General features: G+C 38.0%; 1 protein-coding gene across 1 annotated transcript in view; it reads right to left on the reverse strand.

The window, feature by feature from the left end:
* The window catches only part of LRP2 (LDL receptor related protein 2), a 130,967-nt gene that overhangs the window by 38,553 nt on the left and 72,550 nt on the right, over positions 1-19,864 (reverse strand). Inside the window, exons 33-48 of the mRNA XM_075430425.1 lie at positions 19,406-19,549; positions 18,352-18,461; positions 16,476-16,653; positions 15,925-16,138; positions 15,201-15,440; positions 14,884-15,072; positions 12,866-13,786; positions 12,166-12,331; positions 11,170-11,328; positions 7,314-7,603; positions 5,799-6,002; positions 5,155-5,397; positions 3,931-4,056; positions 2,159-2,278; positions 1,176-1,307; positions 43-244 (exon numbers count right to left, since the gene is read on the reverse strand). Coding sequence (XP_075286540.1) covers positions 43-244; positions 1,176-1,307; positions 2,159-2,278; positions 3,931-4,056; positions 5,155-5,397; positions 5,799-6,002; positions 7,314-7,603; positions 11,170-11,328; positions 12,166-12,331; positions 12,866-13,786; positions 14,884-15,072; positions 15,201-15,440; positions 15,925-16,138; positions 16,476-16,653; positions 18,352-18,461; positions 19,406-19,549 — 3,638 coding nt within the window. The remainder of the gene's footprint in view (positions 1-42; positions 245-1,175; positions 1,308-2,158; positions 2,279-3,930; positions 4,057-5,154; positions 5,398-5,798; positions 6,003-7,313; positions 7,604-11,169; positions 11,329-12,165; positions 12,332-12,865; positions 13,787-14,883; positions 15,073-15,200; positions 15,441-15,924; positions 16,139-16,475; positions 16,654-18,351; positions 18,462-19,405; positions 19,550-19,864) is intronic.

The following is a 19,864-nucleotide window of genomic DNA, read 5'->3' on the forward strand; positions in this document are numbered from 1 at the left end:
CAATTTTTGAGAATTTCTGCAGCAGCTCAGGTAGTTACAAACCTGTAAGGGTTTCGGATGCACAAGCCATTACTACAAGTAAACTCATTTTCTGTGCAAGATCTTCGTGTACAGTTCTGATGTTCATCAAGTGCATCACCACAGTCAGCATCACCATCACAGATCCACGCCCGAGGAATGCACCTCCTGAGCGGCGGTCGATTGTTAGCACATGTGAACTCTGCTGCTGTGCAGTTGCGGTTTGCTGAAAGAAAAGTATGTTCACGGACACACCAAGTTACACTCTGTGTATGTAACACCCTTCCCTGCTGCACACACTCGCAGCCTGGATATCCACCCTTAACACACAATAGAGCCACGCTCTGCTGCATGTGCAGAGACAGATACCACTGCACCCTCTCATAGACAAAACTCTTACTCATTTCCCACTAATTTTCATTGAGCATTGCTCTTTATGGAGGCTGACTGGGAGTCAAAGCACTTTACAATTCCTTAGGCAATGCTGGCATGTGCAGAACTCTAGATCTTGTTGAATTCTCAGTTAAGCTTTTCATGCACATGGCCAGATTTTCTGGGAGCTGAACAGATATTAGGCCTAGGCTCTCTATCTCCTGCTTTCTTCAAGGTATTCTGCGCTCCAGGGAGCAAAAAGAGGGAGTACCACTGCAGTTAAAGAGGGCAAGGATTGCAAGTGTATCCAGCTGCTGTTAAAAGAATGAAGAAGCAGGACCAGGCTTGGTGAACCTTCTTCCCTCTAAACAGCCATGCTTATTTTGCTTACTAATTTTTAAAGAAATTATGCCAAAACCACATGTTATTAATATGCACAAGATGTAGCGTGTGATGATCAGAGAGTATCTCCACTGAAGCTGCTATTGCTGCCCAGATCACACAAACAACCCAGGTTAATTATAGCTCCATTTGAACTCAACAATTCAGAGAAGAGTAATCACAAAATTAGAACAATTGTTTTTAATTTTTTACCAGCAAAATATTCAATTTTAATTCAATATAGTGAAAATGAAGGTACAGAGTGTACCTCATGCTTAATGTGCATCTTTATGGATAGGAAAATTGGCAGAGGGTTGAGGTTTGGTGGTTGGTTGGTTGTTTTCTAAAAAATGTCTGCAGGACAAACAAAGAAAGTGCAACATCTATTTGCATTAATCACTTACCACAATTATGTCTTTGATCCTCATCACTCATATCCCCACAGTCATTATCACCATCACAGATCCATGTTGCTGGGATACATCTGCCATCGTCACATCTGAACTGGTCACTTGAACAACTCCGCACTTGGGGCACTTTAAAATGAACACAGTCACTCTGCTTGTTCAGCTAAGCTGCACTGCCATGAAAATCTACTGAGGAGGGTATTTAGGGAGAATCTTATGACAAATGCAAAACAGAAGCTTAAGTGTAAGAGAGTTAAGGTGTAAGCTGCAAGACATTCTCTTAAGCTAAGCACGCAACTCCAGCAATGTGCAAAGTGAGCTATCAGCCCTGCTTCAGTCATAGAAGACTCTGTTCTGCTTTGTGTTATGCCAACTTTTACAGTGAGAATAATGACTATGTTGTAACATCAATTCTCAGTTCCTTCAGTTAGACTCTCCTCTTCCTTCCTGGAGATTACCCTACTTCTTTTCACCTTCTTACCCTCTCTGCTGCTTATTACCATCAGTTTCTGTTGTACATACAGGATTTTCTTATTGTAATTCTATGATACTCTACCTCATACTGTGTGAAAAATGTTCCTCTGCATCCCACATTCCTTTTTTTCCCAAATGCAATATTGCGTGCACACTCCCTGTACAGCATGACATCTGCTTTTACATCCAAAACAACATCAAAATACTTGCTACTTTTCATCACTTGATTCACCACCATCATAGTCTTATAAAGAGACAGGAGGTTATACATTAAGAATAATCACATTAAACACAATCAATTGTGGCAATTAAAAGCCTTCATATTCCATACACAGATTTAAGCATTTAAGACTTCAATTACTCAGTGACTCAGATTACTTAGAGTCAGTGAGTAAACCTCAGAAAATACTTCTTTTCCACCTAGTCTGGATTCAGGCTGCTGCCTACAAGAGGAACTACTGATTTCTCATAATCTATTGTGTTGTATCTTCTGAGCATAAACTTACCACAAGAGGCAGGTTCATCAGAGCCATCAGCACAGTCTATTCCTTGATCACAGTACCAATGAGCAGGAATACAACGTCCCGATGTACAGCGAAACTCACTATTTGTGCAAGTCAGTGAGACTGGAAGAAAAAACCTATGTATGACTTTTTTCTTTCTGTTATCTTTCCAATTTGTTTTAAGTTGCTTTTGAGCCCATGTTATGAAAAAAATTACAGACCCCAAAAATGAAAGAGAAAAAATTATGCTAGAAAGGATGTCTTTTCACAGCCTATCTGCAAAGAGTGCTTTGTACAAACTAGCTTGATCTTTGTAAGCAGAAAATGGACTTAATTCTCTCCTTGGATATACATATCAGCTAATAAGTAGACAGAATCTGCCCTGGAAATAGGATTGCATGCAGTAACTGTAAATATGTTCTACATTTATACTTGAGATTTGTGCACAAGAAAATGACCACAATCCAGTATGCTCATTTCTCCAGTGCCCAAACCAGGAGGTAGCAGACTGCATGCTTTACAAGGAATCAAAACATGCAGTAAGGAAGTAACATCTCATGGCAGATAATGCTTTCCTTGTTCTTCCACCAATTTTTCTTCACTTGCAGGTAGGAATCCTCTTAATGGCAGTGAAGAACAAACTGTAACACTGAATAGTTCCAGCTAAGCACACTGCAAACATTCCTTGTGCACTTTGGCTGAGCCCTTTGATCCTGGCAGGCATAGTGGGTTTGATAATTTCTTCAGCAGTTACTAATACTTTCCTGTACCCTCTGATGATTTCAAGATACCAAAAGAACCTAGTCTGGCCTTTTAACTTGCTCTTCTATGTGCCTTTAATGGTGGAAATCAAAAGCAATTCCGTCTCCCATTCCCGTTTCTCTCCTCTTTCTTGCCCTTCACCACTTCTCAATTTAATAGTTCAGCAGTGCTGCTGGGATAAACAGTGGAAGAGACAAAGCACACCTTTCATGAGCAGCACAAGACTCACTATGTCTGTATATATAGCCACACATTTTTGACATGTAGCTGTCCATAGACAAAATGGCCACATTCTGGCTAGAAAAAATGAACTCATATTTTACAGAAATTGTGGCATAGTTAATTCAAGGCAGGTACCTTTAGGAAAACCAGCAAAAGCAAAAATAATCCACTTTTACACAATACAAAAAATGAATTATCTGAAAATATCCATTATGTTTTACAAGCTGATCCAAAACATTTCATATGTGAAAAGTACTACCTGGCTAGTACCAAAAACAAATGTCTGTACTAGCAAAGATAAACTGGTTTGTAATTACAACTGATTGAAAACTAGACACTTCTATACACTAACTGGAAGCTACAATGAACAATGAACCATTTGCTAAGGCATACATAACTACATGAAAGAGCTAAAAGAAATTACCTTTGAGACTGTATACCATTTCATTTGATTAGAAGGAAAAATATTCTAATGTTAAAGTTCCAGAAAAAGCCAATTCGCTCCAATACTTAAGTGCCAATTACCTTGTAAAACCATAAAGGATACAGAGCGGAATAAGCAAAAGGAATGATCCCTAAAATGCTGTATAAAAATGCTGCAAAAAAATTACGATCCCTTTTATTAGACAAAAGCATGATTTAGATAATTGAGAACTAATAACACAATGCATATACCTTATAACACTTTAGTATTACAAGAGCGGATGTTTTGAGAATTATGTCACAGGGTAAAGATCAGTGGAATTAATTACTGAATTAACAGAAAAGTAACCAAGGCCTTGTTAGCTTACCACAGTGAGTAGGACTCTCGTCACTCATATCTCCACAGTCATTATCACCATCACACAAATACGTTCGAGGAATGCAAATATTTGTGCTTTGACATTTTGTAAAACCAGACTGGCAAGTGCGCTCGGCTTTAAGGAGGGAGAAAAAAAAAGCAAAAGTTCTTCAGAGCTTTTTAAAATACTGTTAAGCTGTATCTCATTGAAAAATACAAAATATTGTTAGGAAGAGTCTCATGTCACTCACTTGCTAAAGTGCGCTCATACTACTCATGCTCTATGGAAATAATTAGACAACTGCTTTCACTGACAACAATCCTGACAAAAACATGATCAAAGAAATACATGCTAATACTTGGGGGTGAAGGAATGTAAACTGACATGTATTCACACTGTAACACCTGCATTTGCAACCAGCTAGTACTGTATGAATCATCAGACCAACTAAAAATTACTAACAGACCAGGAATTTCAAATATTCAGATTTCACCGAGAACAAAAAAATTGTCACAAATAATATGTTAAAAAGAAAAAAAAAAAAAATCAGTGTGCACACAGAAGTGTAAAAAATCCCAAACTTCTCTAAACACACTTTCATCACTTTCACTGACTCCAGATATAAATTTTCCATGGAAGAATGTAATCTTAGTGCAAAGACATGATTCATTTGATTATCTGCAATAAGTAGTCAATATCAAACTAATCATAGTTTACATCTTAAGAAAAACAAATACAACTGATAACTTTGAGAGCTCTAAGGAAGATAATTTTAAACAGAACAAACTGCCTGCATGAGAGTCACAATATACAATCCTGATGATTAAATCTAGTATAATTAATATAGCATGATACAAGTAAAAACCCACTGTCAAACTCCAGGCTAATCCTGCAAAAATACAAGCCTCACATCCAATTCATCTGAAATAATCTTTTTTAAATTCATGGGATTACTCACAAGACCTAACATTCAGCACTGCATGAGCATTTGTTGCACCAAGGCAGACTATTTAAAGCAATAGTTATTATGTAATATCTTAGGGTACTCTGGAATATCTTTTAACAGTTCTATTCACTTGAAATAACACAAAGTAAAATCTGTAATGCAAATAACGAAATCTTTTCTCCCCTTTGCTGGTTTTGTCAGAATTCTTCACACACAAAAATATTTGGCTCTTCTTTGGTCTAAAGAGTCAGACTCAAATATGCACTAGGTAATTAAGATAAACTTACGACAATTTCTCTCATCTGATGTGCCATCATCGTAACAGTTGTTTACCCCGTTGCAGACGTACTGAAGAGATATACACCTTCCATTATTGCAAGTAAATTCTGTGTGGGAGTCACAAGTTCGGAACAAGCAGCCAACCTCATCACTGTTATCTCCACAGTCATTGTAGTGATCACAGCGGTAATGATAGGGCACGCATCGCCCATTACCACACGTAAAAGCTGTTGGCTGACAAGTATGGAAAGCTGCAGAAAATAAAAAAAAGAAAGAAAGAAAGAAAGAGAGAAAGAATAGACATGGATAAGATGTAATCTAAGTTCTCTGACAAAGTAACAAGTAAAATCACGATTTTTTTACCTGCCAGGACAAACACAGCCGCAAAACGGACTGCATGAAAAGTAAAATATATATTTGAATTAAACAAAGTAGAAATTGGCTATACATGCTAAAAATTCAATACTATAGCGCTTTTGGATTCTACAGCGAACCAGTTGCTATTCAGACCCCAAGTCTGTGAGCAAGCGAGGGATTGTTTCCAAACTACAGCCACAAGATCCATGATCATAAAGCCATAAAAGTGTTAGAGAATACCATACAGACAAGACAGAGTCTGCATCATTTTCATGCAGTTATTTTAAATGCTTACCACACACACTTTCCAACTCATCACTGCCATCACCACAATCATTGTCATTGTCGCACTTCCATCGCTCGGAGATACATTGCCCATTAAGGCATGTAAAGAAACCAGTATCACACCTGGTACCATTATCCACAATACAGTGCTTGTTATTATTGGCTAAATACCAGCGACCTTCAGAGGGGCACTGACATTCTGCACCAGCTGGACCTAAATTTATGTTTGACAGTTTAAGAAAAAAACAAGAGATAAAAAAATGAAACAGATTTAACATTGATGCTTTGCATAGGATTCTATGAAACCGTTCACAGTTGTACCATTGGAAAAGGCAATTAACTTCTCACAATTCCTCTAAGATCCATCTGCTTACATAGAAGTGTGGTGACTTAGCCAGATTTTCATCTCAGTTAAGCGTATGCAAACCCATCAAAACCCACAAGAGTTATTTCAGAGTTCCCTAGATGAACTGAGATGAGAACCTGGAGTATCTTAATATTTGCTTGTTGTCCAAATAATTTTTGGTTGGCAGCAAGATGGCATCTGATGCTTTCGAGTATCAGTGCCACACCAGCTGAGGCTCTGTCCCTCAGAATCGAAACACGGTTTTCAAAACTCCATGCACTAGACTAACTGCTCTCAAAATCAATTAGAAATTTGAATTGTTTTCAGGCAAGACAGATTTTTAAAGGCATTTAAGATGCTAAAAATGGAAGCAGGCACTGAATGAGGTTTTTAAAGTCAAGGATCATAACTTCCAAAAATGCACAACACATGCTCTGTAACAGGTATGCTCTTTGGGGTGCACTGCCTTTCTGGTTTCCTGGCCACCTGGACTGGCAACCTGTTGGAGCGCTTTGACTGTCTGCTTACACATGCACAAGGAGAGATACAAGATAGGATACATGTGTCACTCAGGTCTCACCCCAATATAGAGCTGATGATACAGAGTATGCTTCTGGAGTCCATGACTCAAAAGGACATCTGCTCCACATTGTAGACAGAAATTTGTGTTATCTTCTTAGTAATTGTCCAACATTTAAAATGAGGCAGTAGAAATGTTTATTTTGGAAATTAATCATTAGGGAAGGACTTGATAATAATATGTGATAAAAAAAATAGTGACCATAAAGATTTTTTGAATATGTGACAGAAAACATCTGTTCAGTATACAGCGTATCAGTATGTATTCCCAAGGTAATCGTATGCTGCAGAGCTCACTTCATGTCTCATCCCCGAGGAAAAAAAAGTTAAAACCCCAGAAAACAATGTTTTGGTTTAAATTAGAGAAACCCATTATTTCTATTTGTGAGGGTTCTCGGACACAAACCTCAGGTGTGTTTGCAAAATACTATGATCTTGAATGGCAATCATTTTGATTGCATTTATAAGTAAAATAAATATTAAACATTCAGGAATACCAAGAAATATTTTAGCTGTCCCCATGTGACTAAAACTGTTCTACTATGAACTGTAGAACAAGCAACACTAACAGCTTACAGTCATCAAAGTGTAACAACTTACCTGGTGCACAGATGTGACTGCAGCCACCATTGAACTGGTTGCAAGGGTTGGTACACTGCTGCTGCTTACTTTTTGCCCAGACATGAATATCCATTGGTCTTTGTGGAAGATTCATGATCATTACAATCTGATCCGAACCATCATACTTATTAGCTCGGTAAATGCTTCGTGTGTTCCAGTCTGTCCAATATATGTGCTGATCAAACAATGTCATTGCAAATGGATGTAGAGCAGTGCTAACAATTACCTCACGATTTGTACCGGTGAGAGTGCATCGCTCAATCTTCTGTCTAAAATAACAAAGAAATTATTACACCTTAAAAGAAAGTCTTTAATGCATAAAGCCATGCTCTAATTAGTCCTGCAACTAGTATCCACCATTTTGGTAATGTGCACCAATATGCAGGGTACTATTATGAGTTAATAATCTCAAATTTTCCAGTCTATGCCTTCAATAGTGATGCAGAGTAGCAGCTCTGTAATACTGACACAATAATGTACTGAGAGTAATCAGGCTGAAGACTGAAATGTTTAAACAACTACACTACTGATATCTAAAAACAATGCAAAACTTCATGAGAGAATATACTTTTGGAATGGGTATGATGTTAATGACTTCTTGTACAAGGAGAAAACCAGATTTCCCATGAAATGGGACACATTTTCATTTCAGTTTTATTTTCTGAAGATCCAAATTTACACAATCAGAAAATACAAGCAAATTCACAAGACTATAAACACGCATTTTTTCGCTATTTCTCATATAAGAATACAGGAGGGAAAGACAGTTCTAATATTAATGACAACCACATATATAAAATATATAGTCTATGATAAACATTTCTTCCTAGTTGAAATTCCAGTTCTGATTCTACCTTAGAACAGTGTTTGCAATGATAAACAAAATTCCAACATGCAAGACTTCAAGGAGCCCCAGAAAATCAGCATTTAACTCCAAGTTCTGTGATAGACATGTTCCTGCTGTATGTGAACTCATGCAGACAGTACTACTGACCCACAACCACCTTGTCACTGCCTCTCCCCTTCAGCCATTCCCACCTGTAATGAGCACTTCAGCAAAGGTCAGTGGGGAAGCAGGAGAAAACATGCTGATGCCAGGAGACTTCATATGCACTATTCATGCAAGGACATATTTCTAAACATTATTTATAAAACAATGACAAATGTTAAAGGTTCCTTTTACCACACAGATTCCTGAGACAGGCAGACCATACAAGAATAAAGCATGAGAGAAGAGAAAATTGAGAATGTTCAAAAGTTATTTGCAATGAGGATGACAAGAGAAGGATTAACAAGTAATGGATGGGGTTATTCAAAGGAAGAGAAACAGCTTGACAGAAAACATCAGGATATAAGTAAATGCTGAAAATGAGATGATGAGATGAGATGAGATGAGATGAGATGAGATGAGATGAGATGAGATGAGATGAGATGAGATGAGATGAGATGAGATGAGATGAGATGAGATGAGATAGTCAGCCAGCTGAAGATAGTAGAACGAGAACGAGCACAGACAAAGGCTGTTCCTTGTGTCCAGCTCCCAGCATCTTGCTGTTCAGTCACACTGTAACGTTCACACGGCAAGGCTGCCAACCTTTTACTGACAGAAAGAACTCACTTCGGGTTGTCTCTGCTCCATCAAGTATGGCATCATTCAACTGCACTGCTCTTAATACTCATCTCTAAAGAGCAGACAAAGGTAGGGCAGTGTGTATGCTTATGCATAAAGGCATAAGGCCTAAGAAGTGGAGTGGTGTTTACGGAACGTCAATGGAACAGAACGATTCTCTAAGAGGCTGTGGTATCTTTCACACACAAGCTTCTGAAAAGGAGTTAATAAGAGTCACAGAATGGCCCTATGGAGGGTAAGGATAAGGAAGATGTGGGACTAAAGACATCCCAACCGGTGATGTTCTTCCTGATAGCCGCTTCTCTCCCTGTTCGTCACTGTGTGGTCAATACCTCTTGTCTGTGAATTCAGAAGGGCCAAATCTTGCTGTTGGAGACTGCAAGCAGAAGCTCCATCTTTTGGTTCAAGCCACCAAAAGAGTTCTCACAGAAACACAGAAATGCTCCAACAATTTAGCATTAGCAGTAAGAAAATCACTTGACCTTATTTTTTCGAACATCAAAGCAACTGTATGTTTAAGTATCCGCTAAAGACAAAATTTAATTATTACCAATTGTATTTAAGGCATTTGTATTTAAGGCATGTAGACTGCCAGTGTGGGCTCAGTAAGAATGGAAATGGCTAACAAGACAAAATGAGCAGATAAGAAATTTCTCAACAAGCTGAACAGGTCATCTCCTTTGTCATCACTTGTAGGAAGTGAAAGGCTGCATTTCATATAGGGAGGAGAAGAAAAAATATGATTTTAGTAACTACTACGGGAAAATAAAAATAGGCAGACACTTTATAAGGCAAAAACTTTAATGTGAAAGAACAGTTGTAAGAAAAGTGCACAAAGGCACTTTTCTATGAAATTGTGCTTCTACAAAAGAAAGAAGCTCAAATGCGACTATCTGAGCCTGTATTGCAGGAGAATTTCCCCCTTTCAAGCCACAGGGAACTTTCGAGGGGGAGCCCTGTACATAGCGTTCCAAGGTGTTATCTGGTGAGGGATTCTTACTATGTTGTATGCACCAATTGTGAAGATACAGGAAAGGAACCGAGTACAACTAGCACATACTTTCTATATGCTTCAGATGTATCTCAAGAGTTGCGTATGTGCTCAATCGTATCACAATGCCTACAAGGCAACAGAAGGGTCTAGAACAAAAGAACAGAAACACTACTTTAAAGAAAAGAGGATAGCACCTTTGGGAGACTAGCATAAGCAAGATGAGAATAAGGAAGACTTAAAATGGAGACGAATATACGCCTCGCACTTGTATTCTCTTGGTGCATTCAGAGCTAAGGAGCATTGTCATTTTTGAGTGTCTGCGCTTCATATCTTACCCGATAGTGGTATCTGTCCCTCTGAAGGGGTAAAGGCCCTCTCCATGAAAGACAGAACAAAGACAACTTCACACTGTTGAAGCATATGCTCCCCTACCTACATTAACTAGAGTCTGAAAGAGAAAAGAGGATGTCTCATTTGACATCCAGCATTCCCCTTAAAATAGAAGGTCCCATTTCAGATGCCCTGTCCTTCTGCACACAGATGGATCCAAATAAGAATGCCTTCCTCCAAGAAGATCCCATACACGCACAGACTATAAGAGTTATTACATTACAGACATCACTTTTCTGTCACAGCAAAGGAAAAGCCTACAAAACAACTGCCATGCTGAAGGAACCATAGGGGAAAGGTCTGACTGCTGCAGTCATTTGGGTGAATGTGAATGGATACAAACCGAACTATTTTTAAAAACTTTCCTGCTGACAGCAGAAATTCTGGTGGCACAAATTGAAGTGTAGAGTTCCGTCTGGTAGGCAACAGCAAGAACATCATGCTGAATTCCACAGGTGACAGGCGCCATGAGCAATGAATGATGTAAAATGTACACTGGGATTGTATTTGTTAGACAAGATGCTTATAAAAGTCCCAAGTTGCATGTAAGATGAACAAACTGCCAGGGGGTACAAATGCCATAAAGCAGTGGACTAAATCTGCACTGTGGCATAATAAAACTTCTTATTGTGCAGTAGTTCCACATCAATATCAAGACTTGAGATTGCATTGCTATTACATAACTCTTAAGATGTGTAATACAAAGTACCAAATTCAACTGAATTGCTGAAAAACAAATAAGAAATGAGCAGAAATAATTAACAGACCTATTAAAAAATTAACCAAATGTAAACCAACAAATGTAAACCAACAATACATACAGATTTGCATCAGCCCAGTATAGCTGCTGTTCTTCATAGTCCAGGGTAAGCCCGTTTGGCCATACCAAGTTGGTGCTTACAATAGGTGTTCTGAAGTTTCCTCCAAGTGTAGCTCGCTCTATCTTTGCATTTGAACTCCAGTCAGTCCAGTACATATACCTGTCAATAACATGATTGCAAGGTTATATTTTCAGCAAATAAAGCTCATGAAGCTCTTATCTGCTCCAGGGTATTTCTACCCTGGTGTCTCTCACTGAAGCGTGCAGTGCAAAACTAGTGGGAAAGAACATCTGCCTCTATTTTGGCGCACATTGACAAGGGAATCTTCTAGCAGGGATCACTGGGCTCCACTGGAGTGAATGTCAGAAAAGTTTTTCTAGCTCCTGTGGGAATCCATAAAGTCATTTAATCTCTTTCTTATCTATCTTCATTTGAAACAGAGTATAATTAGTAATGAAATTAGAAATACAGTATAATACCGTGATGTCCCCAGCCTCTCAGGGAGTGTTTTGATATGGAAACAAGAATTCTTCTGAGGCATTCAGGAAATGCAGCAGAAAAGGGGACAGATCATGTAAGACTCTACAGAGAGATCTCTTGGCAGTGTCACCTGATTATCATCATATGATATTCTCAAAGAAATCTTGATTTCAAGAAATACCCTTTGTTTTTCTGTCTTACACAGCAAATGGAGGATGGTTGACTTCTTGACAAACACCTGTAACATGGTTCTCATTTACCCCTAGTACCTGGCTCCCACTTGCACTAAGTGGAGCCTCATGCACTACACATTCATAAACTTTCTAAAAATCACAGAAGAAAATTCAAATCTCTGAGATCACCTTAGAAAATTTAAACCTGAAGAGTTAGATCTAGGGTTGTTATGCACACCTGAAACTTAGGGCTCAGAACAGGAAGTATCTGGCAGTCTTCATCAAAGTCTAAACTGTAGTTTCACTTGCAGTCAAAATAACATACACGAAGTGCAACACATACCCTCTGCAGGGATCTAATACAACAGCTCTTGGTCGTGGAACCCGGGCAATCACTGTGCGGTTAGAGCCATCCACAGCCATGGAGCTGATCGTCTGATTGAGGTAGTCACTGTAGTAAACTCTGTTGTTGATCCAGTCAAAGGCTATGCCGTCTGGAGTCCCCAGGTCTTAGACAGATGCAAGCACACACACGAGTTCAGTACGGTTTCCTGAGATATTGCAATACTCTTTGCCTATTATAATGTGGCAACACCAAAGATCTCCTTGTGAAAATCTGTCCATTTAGAAATCTGAAGAACTAATACTTAGGACTCAGGCAGTCCTGTGCATGCAGTAGTGTTACAAAGACCATTTCGTTAGATAGACCTAAGTTCGGCTTGCTATTCTGGTAGCAGGAATCATCTCTCCCTCCATAATAATAATTTACTATATATAATTTTAATTTATTAAATATTATCATATATATAAAAACTATATGTAACATTTTTATACTTCCACTTCATTGTGATCAAGATGAAATAAGAATCTCAGAAGAGGAAAAAAACTGACAAGAAGAGTCAAAAGGAGCATTTAATCAAATATCTTAACTAAATAGTCTACCTTGACCATCAGGATAAAAATACCTGCTGAGCTAGTGCTAGGTGCTGCAGTCCATTTTTTTCAATATCCAATTACTTTGTATCATATTTCAGTGCACTTACCAGATGCAACTACTGTTGGAGAGCCAGTTCCTGAGTAAATACTAACATAGCTGATTCTTCCTGTCCCTGAAGGATAACTTTGTGTAAAATATATTCTGTTGTTTATGCTGTCAAAATCCAGGGCCACTGCAGTTCTTAACACATTGACTGGGCGGAAGGGGGGACTGTGATTTTCAGGATCTAGGTGGATACTTCTGAGGGCATTCTCAAGAGCAAAAATCAAGTAATCATCAGTTGAAATGGAACATCTCTTGCCATCGCTGCCTAGTGTTCCAAAGGCACAACCACACCTGGGTGTCTGCATGTCAGGCAGGGCAAAACACAGATGAGAACAGCCTCCGTTGTTGTCCAAACAAGGATTGTTGTTGACATCAAGGGGTGAACGTGACTGGAAATGACTGTTGTAAATGGTAACATCCCTTAGCCAATTAATGTTGTCTCGTATTACTGTTGGCTGATCAGAGTTGCCTGGCTCCTTGCTGGCTTGGAAGACTTTTTTCAGGTTCCGATCCACCCAGATTATAGAACTTCCAAAGACAGTGATACCATACGGAGTTGGATAGCGACTGCCGTAACGCACAATTTCAACATCACCACCATCAGGCTGAATTCTTGCAATCATATCTAAGGAATCATCCACCCAGTAAATGTAACCATTGCTGTGATCTATGGCCAACCCACGAGGTGTGACAACACCCTCAGACACAAGAACTGTTCTGTTGGTGCAGTCAAGAAATGCACGTTCGATCTTTGGATTTTGCCCATAATCTGCCCAGAAGAGATATCTGTTTTTTGGGTCGACTACTATGTGCCTTGGCATATCTATGGTAGTTTTCAACAGAACACGGCGATAAGTTGTGTTTAAACGCAAAACTTCTATAAAAGTCTCTGTCAGGAATGCATTTGTAAAATAAAGATTTCCTGTATTTAACGAAGAAAAAAAGAAAGAGTGAAAAACAAACCAGAAAGTTAATATATATCATTAACATCTAAGAAACATGAGCTGATAAAATACTAAGCTATAAAATGAATATCCAAAACATCTTAGTAGTTGGAAGCATAAGGTACTTGCCTACACTTTGAAGAATTAGAAGACACCCAAACTGACGATAGTCAATCAATTTCTAAATCCTCATTGATTTCCATGGGGAAAAATCAGTGGTATAAGATGAAAAGTGCATTAACTACAGCTGTTCTTTTGGTGTTCTGTTGGTTTGGCTTTTTTAATCTAAACTGTTGGTTTGCCCTTCCATATGCCTATTCCTTTACCTTTTACAATGCACAGCTATGAAATCCATGTTATAGCACAGCACTGTATACAGTAAATAAGTTAAATGAATACAGTAGATGATTATTCTAAAACTCATCCCAACAAGCCTATCAATCAACAGAAGAGCTTTTGCAAAACATATATATAGTATGTTTATGTATAAAATAAAGGTATTAATGGCAATGGTCGATGAACACTTTCTGAAAAGTTAATGTTTGAATTAATCTCTAATACATTTAAATAGGAACAGGAAGTGCAAGGGGGAAAATTAAAGTTCAAAGAAAAAGTATTTCTTCTGCTTTCTTTACTTTTCATTCCAATTTATAGGATTTGTACAAAGTAATCTGAGGGTAGATGAAGGGTCCTTCTTTCTTATCAACAATGTCATCAGACAACTTTTGTGCACTCTTCTCTGCTACCTGTTTTCCACTATGGTATTAAAATACAGTAGTACACTGGATTACAGCTATTTATGAGTGCACAGAGAAGAAAAAAGCCCTAAGACAAATATGAAAGCATCATGTGAAAAGGTTGTATCCATCTGTTCTGATAAACTTTCATTTTTACACACCTATCTAAACATAAGAGTGATTCAGTACTATTTCTTGTTTTAAAATCAGTCCTTAGACACACAAGTTAGAATCATAGGACTTCCATTCAAAATAGTTCCACTAGGATCCGTTTATGTTAGTCTAAAAATTTTACAATCTGTACAGAATAACATTCTCCTAAATTCAGCTATGCTTACCTGCTACCCAGTCAATTGCAATGCCACGGATCCCATTTCGTCCTATTCCATTTGTAACAACATTTCTAAAATAAGAACCATCAGGTTTAATTTTACGTATTGCATTCTGAGAAGAAATTGTGCTACTGAAGTCACACCAGTAAATGAAACCAGAAGGCATGTGAACATCCACGTGAAGCGCATTTCGTCCTGAAACAATTGAAAAGTAATAATCATCATTGATATAAACTAACTTGTTTAAAATATGTGCTATGCCAGCAAGAAGTGCCAAAATATTAGGCATTACAAGATTTTTTCCTACTATAATATTCACATACCTCTTCCTGCCAGTGGTACCATGGCTTCAGAGTGATCAGATGTCTCTAAACTAAATCCTTTAATTGCAGAAAGCATAGAAACAATTACAAATGAGCTGTATGGGGAACAGGTTCTGTTATCAGGATTTAGCTGAAAGCCGGTAGCACAGGCACAGGAGAATAATCCACCAGGTACAGGCAGGCAAAGCTGCTGGCAAACTCCAATATTATTACTGCAGCCATTTGAGGAACCAGCAGAATCTGTGAAAGACACACATGGCAAGACATAAAAAATCTGAACTGTGTCATCACAAACTCCTGCAGCTATATAACCAAATTCATATACTTGCATAGTATTAACAACCAGCTGACAAAAATAAAGATCTTAATCACTGTACATTTTAGCACATAAGCTTTAGCAATGGATTTGCTGGTTTATTGTACTCTAAGATCAATGGGGCCAAGAATCAGATAAAACAGATACATAAATTTGAAGCCAAAGTAACAAAATTTGTTATTTAGCAAATATTACATTGATAATATTTTAGTAAAACTGCATGTGCCAATAGATGCCTTAACAGAATGATGGAACATCTCTTTCCGAAAAGCAGGTAAATGCTTCTGACACTTTTCCTGAAAGCCTAATCATACCATTTGCTTTCAAAGAATGTGCATTATGCCTCTGAGGGAAGTTTGAGTTTTCACAAGTTGGATAGCTTAAAATGTCTCTTTAGCAAATACTCACTGTCTCTGTAATACACGCGTAGGCACTTCAGTCTTGGGACATTATCTCTCAGTACTACTTTGTTTGCTCCAGTGGACTTGTCAACTCGTTCAATAACTTCATAATCTCGATCAGTATAGTACAGAAAAGTATCATACACAGCAATTCCCCATGGGTGAGAAAGATGAACCACCAGAGTCACACGATTTGTACCATCCACATTGCCTTTCTCAACCTAAGAAATCAGTTTAAAGCTTAATAAATGTAATACATTTCTTAAAATAAAAGATCAATGTTACCACACAAAATTAAAACGCAACATATGCTACTAAAATCTCTTTATACATGAGAGGAAGGAAAGGGTCAGCAGCATACCAATAATGATTTCTGGTTTTTCATTCAAATCAATAATATGTTTTTAATGGTAACTAGTATCAACAGTTACTCAGATTTTGCTCGGTCCTGCAACTCCCAGTTACATGAGTAAACTAAAGTAACTGAATTAGTCATGTGAACCACAGACAGAGATAGACTGACAGGTAAAAAAGCAATTCTTGAAAAAAATCTCCTACCACTCCTGTGCTTGTGACAGCCCAGTACAACTTTTGTTCCTTAATGTCAATGGTAATGAACTCTACATGGTCAAGGTTGCCAGTGAAGAGGGTTTGTATGCCCGATCCATCCATGTTTGCACGGGCAATCTTTGCTGGAACTCCACTGTCAGTGCCATGGTCTGTCCAGTACAGCTTCCTGTAACACACATCATCACATCTGTTAGCAAAGCTGATAGCAGAGATCCATGGATCAGAGTCACTTGAGCATAGGCTTAAATCCTTCCTCAGCCAAACACTTCAGCACATGCTGAACAGAGACCACTTTGAACAAGGACATAATGAAAAAAAGCTCATTTGAAAAAAGACAAAAATGCTTGTTTCTCTTTAAAAAGAGAAATGCCTGTTTCCTTGAAAAAGGGAACAATGCCTGCTAAATTGTTTTTAGAAATTCATATCCTCCTCTGTGTCATCCACAATACCGTCAGCAGGTAAACTCAGTAGAGTATTAGGACTATAACAATAAAGTGGGAGAATAATAATTCTGTATCACAGACAGCTGCAAAGTTTCAGCAGTGAGTTTGGTTCCAACTTAAATAAAATGACAAGTCTAACAATCTAGATGAAAGAGAATTCCATTATCTGGCTCTGGGGAATATGTGCACTGCTCTGGCCTCCACTGCTGAAGAACACGTGGGGCACATGGCAGCCAGACTCCCAACTAGGGACAAAAAGTCAGGCATCAATTTATCTGAAAGCCTTCCAAGTCACCAGCAGAACTGTCTCATTACTAATATGCTCCTATGGAATATTGTGGCTGGGGATTGGATTGCAGTTTTGAGTACTCTACTCGAAAAAAAAGTAAATTATATGTCTTTGGGAGAGAGCAGTAAAATTGTCTGTAGTGTTACGCTATTGAACATGTGACATTCTTCCCATGCAGTGTGTCTTTCTACTGCAGACAGGCCTCAAGACAGACATCACAAGATATTCATAACATTTTACAAAGAAAGACTTCAGAGTTCTCTTTACTCTGGGTTCCCATTTTTCAGAGATTTTTTTCACAATCATAATATTCTGAGATCCTTTTTAATAAAAAAAAATTAACATATAAGTATATGGTAAATTAAGGAGAATGAACAGCTATGCAACAATTTATGAAGCCATGCAATTATTTTCTAGGGCTTAAAAAGAATGACCTGGTTTCAGCTGGGTTAGAGTTAATTTTCTTCCTAGTAGCTGGTACAGTGCTGTGTTTTGGATGTAGTATGAGAATAATATTGATAACATACTGATGTTTTAGTTGTTGCTAAGCAACGCTTATACAGAGTCAAGGTCTTTTCTGCTTCTCACACCATCCCACTGGCAAGTAGGCTGGGGGTGTACAAGAAGGTGGGAGGGGGCACAGCCAGGACAGCTGACCCCAACTGGCCAAAGGGGTATTTCGTTCCATACAATGTCATGCTCAGCATATAAACCAGGGGGAGTTGGTCAAGGGGTGGCTACTGCTGCTCAGGGATGGGATGGGCATCAGTCAGAATGTGGTGAGCAATTGCATTGTGCATCACTTATTTTGTGTATTATTTTATCATTATTATTATTTTCTGTTCTTTTTCTGTCCCACTAAACTGTCTTTATCTCAACCCACAAGTTTCACCTTTTTTTTTTTTTTTCAGTTCTCTCTCCCATCCCACTGAAGGGGGAAAGGAGTGAGCAAACAGCTGTGGTGTTTAGCGGCCTGCCAGGCTAAACCATGACAAAGAACAAATAAATTTTGCACAAATATGAAAAAAAAACCCCATGTCAAATCCAGGATGGAAGCTGAAGACCCCAAAAATTAAGAAAAACGTGGAGAACATACTAATACACAAAGACAACAGCAATTTTGGAAATTTACCCTCTTGCTGGATCAACTGTCAAACCAATCGGCGTGCCAGCTCCCAGAGAGGTACCGTCATTGGTAATCAGTGTTTTCCTGTACATTACGTCACCATGCAACTTCAGGACCTATACAAACATTAAACTCATTAGAGCACGTAATACAGAATTTAAGATAGATTTTCAAATTAAAGGAAGGAAGCCTAAATCCACATGGAGTTGAAATTGAAGAAGACTCTCAAATACTATGAAGAAAAAGCAATATTGTTCTGTACTCTGACCATCTCCCTTCTCTAACACACACCCCTTAAATGAGCTGCTTCCAGCTCAGAATTTGCCTATGTTAACAAATAAGGTATCAAAATAGTTAATCTTTCAGCTTCCACAATATCTTGAAAGCATTACAGGCTGAACAAGTTGACGAAATGTTGATTTAGAAAGTATTCCATTTTATTTGTTTAAATTAGCTGTCTTTAAATTTAATAGTACATATTTATATCTCAAGACAAGGACATTAATGACTGTGCCTATTCACAGTCATTACTCTATTATATATTGCTTATACTCTATTTGCTTCACTAAATGGCAATTTTATCCTTCACATACCATAAGACTGCCAGTCTCTAGAAAGCTACATAATAGGATATCAAAGCATTTGGGAGTGTATCTTACTGCATTTGATGGCAACATTCCTTTACTTTCAGAGGCACTGCTTTGGGATCATTGATTTGAAGTGATAATAGTAATAATAATAACTCTACTGATCAGAAAGGTTGTGTGTCAAACATCAGAAGCTTAATGACTTGAACGGAAGATAAAAAAAAAAGGGGGAAGGGGAAGAGATCTATGCACAAATAAAGTTCCCTGAATACACTGCTTTCAATTTTTTTGACTGTGCTCAAATTCAGATTTATTTCTTGATGTTTGTAAAGTATTGCTCTACAGACTGTTTGCATTTTAAAATAAATCTAATCTCACTTTTTCACTAAAAAAAAATTAGTAATTTCAACCTATATATATAGCAGTCAAAAATCTAGGCTCTTACTTTCCTGTTGCCCCTCTTAAATAATTACCTCAATTGACTGCGTCCCTGGGTTACTGTAATACAGGTTTGCAGATATCCAATCCAATGCCAGGCCAAAAGGAGCACCAATAACAGCTGCTGGAGCAAAAACTGTCCTGTTGGTTCCATCTGACCTCACTCTGTGAATTTCACCCTTGGAAAAAAAGAGATAACAAACATAGAAAAATGTCAAGAGCAGAACACACTGGTTTATTCCAACTACATCAGCACTTTATATTACAATCTTTTTTTAGCAAAATGAAAATCCAGTAGAAAGAAACCTATGCTCAAAGCATAAACATGGGAAAAATATTATTGTAATCACAATTATCCAGTGTAAAGAGGCATTACTGTTCACCAAACAAAACCTGATCAACAGAAATAAAACTACTATATTACACAAGGTTGAACTGTATACATTTAAGCTATATACAGTCACACTTCTGTAATTTGTATTTCATTATCAAAA

The sequence above is a fragment of the Opisthocomus hoazin genome, chromosome 9, assembly GCF_030867145.1.
Source record: "Opisthocomus hoazin isolate bOpiHoa1 chromosome 9, bOpiHoa1.hap1, whole genome shotgun sequence".
Lineage (NCBI taxonomy): Eukaryota > Metazoa > Chordata > Aves > Opisthocomiformes > Opisthocomidae > Opisthocomus > Opisthocomus hoazin.